Source organism: Choristoneura fumiferana, chromosome 30 (assembly GCF_025370935.1).
Source record: "Choristoneura fumiferana chromosome 30, NRCan_CFum_1, whole genome shotgun sequence".
In the NCBI taxonomy this organism is placed as follows: Eukaryota; Metazoa; Arthropoda; class Insecta; order Lepidoptera; family Tortricidae; genus Choristoneura; species Choristoneura fumiferana.
This window is the reverse complement of record NC_133501.1, coordinates 3,022,923-3,028,825: the sequence shown is the minus strand read 5'-3', so window position 1 is coordinate 3,028,825 and position 5,903 is coordinate 3,022,923. Positions and strand designations below refer to the sequence as shown.

General features: G+C 34.1%; 1 protein-coding gene and 1 long non-coding RNA gene across 2 annotated transcripts; one reads left to right on the top strand and one right to left on the bottom strand.

Annotated features, from left to right (window-relative positions):
- Positions 1 to 2: 2 nt before the first annotated feature.
- On the bottom strand, positions 3 to 969 carry LOC141444654 (uncharacterized). The gene is made up of 2 exons (XR_012453194.1): positions 645 to 969; positions 3 to 219 (listed from the first exon to the last, which is right to left on the bottom strand). It is a non-coding gene; the product is annotated as an uncharacterized lncRNA (long non-coding RNA).
- Positions 970 to 1,437: 468 nt separating this feature from the next.
- LOC141444642 (uncharacterized) lies at positions 1,438 to 5,598 on the top strand. Its single transcript, XM_074110213.1, has 6 exons — positions 1,438 to 1,609; positions 1,685 to 2,133; positions 2,712 to 3,639; positions 3,803 to 3,909; positions 4,193 to 4,321; positions 5,118 to 5,598. Exons 1-6 carry the CDS (start codon positions 1,591 to 1,593, stop codon positions 5,580 to 5,582), a joined length of 2,097 nt encoding a protein of 698 aa, XP_073966314.1. The 5' UTR covers positions 1,438 to 1,590; the 3' UTR covers positions 5,583 to 5,598.
- Positions 5,599 to 5,903: the final 305 nt, after the last annotated feature.

Sequence of the window (5,903 nt, the reverse complement as noted above, 5' to 3'; positions counted from 1 at the left end):
GCGGTTTTATTTATTTATTAGGGTCTTTTATAATGTCCGTTTCTTGCATTAACTCAGTACCTTCTGTGTTTTGTACTGTTTCCATATTTTCAAGGGAATCGTTGTCATGTTTTGTCAAGCTGGTATCGCTCTTGGACATAACGTCGTAAACTTTTAGATTCTGTGCATATTCCCTGCTCCTGATCACGCATTTGTCGGAGTATATGATTAAACTAACAGCTGAAAAGTAACTACCAGTTAGAAAAGGGAAAAGAGCGTTAAACGTGCCGAAATTAATATTATTATTATTATTGTTAGCCTATTCTGTCCCACTGCTGAGCAAAAGCGTCCCCCCGATACTTCCACTGCTCTGTGTCCACTGCATACAAGAGCCGTCCTTCAAGTAGTCCAGTTCATACTTTAAATGCCTTTCGCATTTATGTCTGGGACCTCTGCACGCTTAAACTGCTGAACTGTTTGAATTAAATTTAGTATGAAGATAGTTTGAGACCCCGGGAAGGACAGTATAGCTTTTATCCCGGAAAATTGCAAAGCTCTCGCAGGATAGCGATTTTTAACATGTGACCAACTAAATTTATAATAGTGCCGGCTGGATCCACCCTTGCACGCAAATCACTAGAAATTAGTAAAAAATAAACACCAACTAGGATGTTCCTCCCTGTTCTGCAGAGTCATTCTCTCGATCTTGTGCTCTTCTTTCCAGTGAAAAAACATTTTCTTGATAATGGCCACCACTAGCGCTATCATAAATATGCTCAGACCAAAAAGGATGGTGTAAAGCGCCATTTACAAAGGCTTCGTGTGGTTCGGAACACATATTGGTGAACTGAAATAACTTTAATCACAAATTCGCATCGTCAAAATTATAGCCAAAATAAATAAATCACTCATGACTGTTATGTCATGTTGTCAACTTCAATTCTAAAAAGGTTTACTCAAACATTTTACTTTTGTTTTGCTTTTGTTCAATATTCATGTCTTTAAGTATTGTATTGTAAGTACTTTTGTTTAAACGGGGTGCAGACTTAACCCATGGATTTGTGCTGTCATCGTTCATCCACCACTACCTCTCATATTTCGATTTTATAGATTTTTTTTACCGTAGGTACAACGGCAAAACCTACTAGACACTGGCAAAATTGTCCTTCAATGGACAGAGCCATATTTTTTTAAAGAAACAACAACAAACCGCGGTGCCGCGTATTTCATTTTGGCGCGTTTTATCTAATTTAACCTCAGAGAATTTAATTTAATTAAATTAAATTTATAACGCAAATTATCGCAAGCCACGATCTTTTTATTCAACTTTAAAGTTATTGGCACCATAAAATAACCTTTTTGGTATTTTTTTATTGCCACCAAAATATCCTTGGCGGTTTGGTCATAATTCCTTAGGTCTCGCGGGACTGCATTAAAAAAGTAAAAGCGTAAAGCCGCGAAACTTGTAGAAAGTTTGTTGTGAATTTTTTATCTTTGAAATCACTGATGATTAAAACTTCTATTCATTAATTAACTAAATAAATATTTCTAAGTGTTTTATTATGTTTGTGATTTTTGTCACGAATAAAATTAAAAATTCAGCACACGAAAATGAGTTTTGATGAATACGGTGAGTCAATTAAACAATTTTTATACTTTTGTGAAATTCGAAAGCTGTAGATAACATTGTTGATTGTTATTTTAGTGAACCACATTTCTCAAAAATACCGTATAGCAATCGCCATATCTGTCATTAAAACAAAACCAAAGGACTTATCAATAGATGAATATTTAACGCAGTTGCAAAGAAAAATCAAAGACATGGAATTCGACCCAAATGAAACTGTATGCAGCGACGATTTTAAATTCGATGACGATGAATTAGCTGATCAAAATAATTTGGAAACGCCTATTAATAGTAATAATGGAAACGAATTTGATTTTAAATCAAATAAACCTGTAATAAATTATTCCGTAAAAGATTTCCAAAGTAGTCAGAAGAGTCAAACTATATTGAATAATTACGTTTTTGGAGATGATGGAATCCATGATGAGAAACTGCATAAAGATAACTTGGAAAACGGTTTAGAAAATCCGTTAAATTTGTATAAAGCGGCTACTGACCTCAGAAATGCACAGGAACACTACGAACAGGTATATATATAAAAAAAACATATTTTACAAACCCCACAGTCTATGAGGTACGAGTACCTATTTAATTTAGGTATTAACGTATTTGGCCAACTTAAAAAGGATATTACTGTGGTTTTTATTTTGTCTTTATTCATTGGTTGATAGGTACCTACCTATTATGTTTATAATACTTTATCGGTTCATTGGGTATAATAAGAATAAGACGGAAACATCGGAAAGAATAAAAATTGTACGATCGGTTCCTTAACTTATATAAACACTTCTTTGCACTAGGTGCATAGAAAAGTCGATAGTAGGTACTTAAGGCAACGACTGTTTAAGGATAAACGTAGATTTTGTTTGGTAAAAATTGAAATTGTTAACTGCTATATGGAATTAATATTTCTGTAATCAAGCAGATACATATTTCATTTTCGTGTGCATAGGCATTGCAATCTATATGTATAGTGTGCACGCACATGCACCCAGCCTGATGAACACTCTTCCGCACGGTATTGACTTAAAAATATATCTATATAGGCAGTCTATTTCTGTTTCAATGGTATCTTCATTTTATCATCAAAGCTGTAAAATTTCAGACGCCCCAACACCATCAAAACCTATCTCAGTTAACTTACTGTGAAAGCCAAGAACTTAATATAAATGGATATAATAATGCCACAATAACTTGCTATAATATAGCAAATCCTAAGCCTAATAACGCATTACAAAACAATGATACTAATCTCACAAATCTCGATTCTCAAGAAACTGAACTTTATAGTTTAGAAGCGTTCACGCAAAATTATACTCACGTGAGTCAAACTCAAGACGAACAGTTTATAATATCTAATAAATTCATAAGAAGTAAAGTTGATAATAAACATATGGCAGAACTGACTCAAGGAAATTCTGTAGTTGTGGACAGTGGAGTAGAAAATACCAAAATAAGAAAAGAAATCACTGAAAATAAAGAACATGGTTATAAATTCCCAACAGAATATGGCTGTAGTAAAAATGTTGCACCAAATAAATACATCGCACCAAATTGCAATGCACTAAGTTTAACCAAAGACAGGGCAAGAGAACATGATCATAATGATAACATGGAAACACAATATGATTACGATAAAATTAATATACTAAATGAATACGAACCAGTGCATAACAAAACTGCTGCACATAACAATTTTGCAATTAACACAGTTAATGTTATTGACTATAAAGCTAATAATGAAAGTCACATAAACATTGAGCAAACTCAATTAAGAGGATTAAATGAAGATGAAAATACAGAACTATTTGACAATGGTAGCGAAAATTTCGCGAAAAACAATGAAATGGAAGTAGATGACAAAACAGACAGTGATGATAATTCCCAAGCTGTAAAAGTCCCCTTTAAAGTGCTAGAAGAATTACACAGAGTGAAGGCGTTTTTGAGTAAAAAGGATAGAAGATACACGGATGGATATTCTACTGATTCCGGGTATAGAAGCGATTCGCAAGTCAGAAGTAGTTTTAAAAACTGTAAGTTGTTCAACTCATTCACTAGCACGTAGCTCATTCATATAGCACGACTTGGTTCTAGTAACCAATGGAGTCGTTATTTTTTAACATTTTTTATTTTCGTAACGTTTGTTGATTTGCTTGTTAAAAATTAAATATTTATTTGTATATTTTATTTTTCCAGCTTCTCAATCTACAATGATTTGGGTTAACCAGTCTGCGCATTGCTTGTTCACTTACATCATACAAGCACCAGTGGCCGTAGGTGATATTGTCAGCGACATATCTCAGGTATGGAAACAAATAAATATCACTAATTATACTTAATGTTCGAAAGACCGAATTTCGTAATTCTTATAAGTGAAAGGCCGAATGATAAAACGCCGAATATTTGTTAGATCGAGAAGTTTAAAATTACCGAAAGTAAGTTTGTCCGGAAGCCTAAAAAAATCGAAGAACAATATTTAGGTAATTTATAATACTTAGCTTAGATTAGCTAGTTATCTATTTTGGTCCTTGATTCGTGATCACACTGCTTCGATGAAAGTCCATCCTCAAAACGTACACATTTCAGGTGTTAGGCCAACTTATTGACAAGCTGCATGACGAAGAAAACTACCCTCCATTTTTGGAAGAATTACTGGAAACTGCTGATACGTTAATACGAGAAGCATATGAGGGAGACAATTGGGCCGAGGATGCTGTAAGCATTAATTTATTTATTTATTTTATGTACATCAATAATAACTTACGGCATTACAGTAAAAAAAAACATGATAACCGTAAGACATAAGCCATGGTAGGCTAGTGGTTTGACCTATGGGCTCTCAAGCAGAGGATCGTGGGTTCGAGCCCGGGTTTATATTTTTCGCCATGTCTGTCTGTCCGTCCATGGTTTAGTTTAGAGACTATTGGTGCCATAAAGCTGTTATTTTGCATGGATATATGTAGCAGTAATGCCGATAAGATGGTAAAATAAAATACCGGAAAAAAAATAGGGTACATATTATACCTCCCTATAGACGTAAAGTGGGGGATAATGTTATAACCTAACCAACAAAAAATTGGGAAACCCCGACTTAGTCACTTCAAAGTTCAATATCTCAAAAACAGCTTAATCGATTTTGGTAAAGCATGTCTAAGAACCATCGCTAGAAAACCTGCTTTAAAATAAAAAAAAACTGTATTCAAATCGGTCCACCCGTTTCAGAGCTACGGTGCCACAGACAGACACACACACAAAGACAGACATACAGCGGTCAAACTTATTACACCCCTCTTTTTGCGTCGGGGGTTAAAAATAGCAGCCTAAGTTATACAATATACCTACTTAGAAAATTTCGTACAAAACACAAAATCCTTCGAAAATGATTCCTTGATTTTTTCGTAATAGGTACGAAACCCTATCCTGGGCGTGTCGGACACGCTCTTGGCCGGTTTTTTCTTTTAATTCTTACCCTATTCCCTTTTCAACAAACTTACATTGTGATTTTTTGCAGTTATTAACCAAAGACGAGACCACCCATCGTTTGTTACTATTAAACAAGTCCAAGCACATATTAAAGCACAGTATAGAAATCATAACAAACCTACTGGAGAAACTACACACGAATTTAACTCAAGAAAACCAATATGAACTCACAAACATAAATGAAATAGAAAACGCCAGCTACATATTTCACATATTGGAAATATTTCTGAAAAAATATTTAAAACTAAAAAACTCCAGTCAAGTTAGCCAGAATTCACAAGACAGATTACCAAAAAGGAGTTCTCTCACAGAATTATGGAGAAAAAAATGGAATCCGAATTATAAAGAAATATCTTTACACCAAGAGAATGTGACAGTTTGTATTGTGAAAAAGTGTAGTGAGATATTGAATAAGATTATTGTCGAGTGCATGGATGGATACAGTTTGCTGTCTTTTGCTGCCTTGCAGTGCTTTAATGTAATACAGTCATAATCTATCGTTTTTTTTTCTTTCCCAATTTCTCAGATCAAATAAAAAGTAAAGATGGAGCGCGGTCAAACGCCCGGTGAGGCCGGTTTTATAAACATGTGTGCGTAGGCCGGTGTTGCCATAATAATTCTTAGTAATACTACTAAAAATATCGTTACCGTTGAATAACGTTTTTATAGCGTTTTAATTAATTTCACACTGATACCTATACTACAATAAAAAACGTTGATAAACTTTTACAAGAACCAAATAACTACGTCGCGTGTCACTTTCTCACGTTTTAACCGTGTTAATAAAGAATAAATTAATAAAAATATTATATTA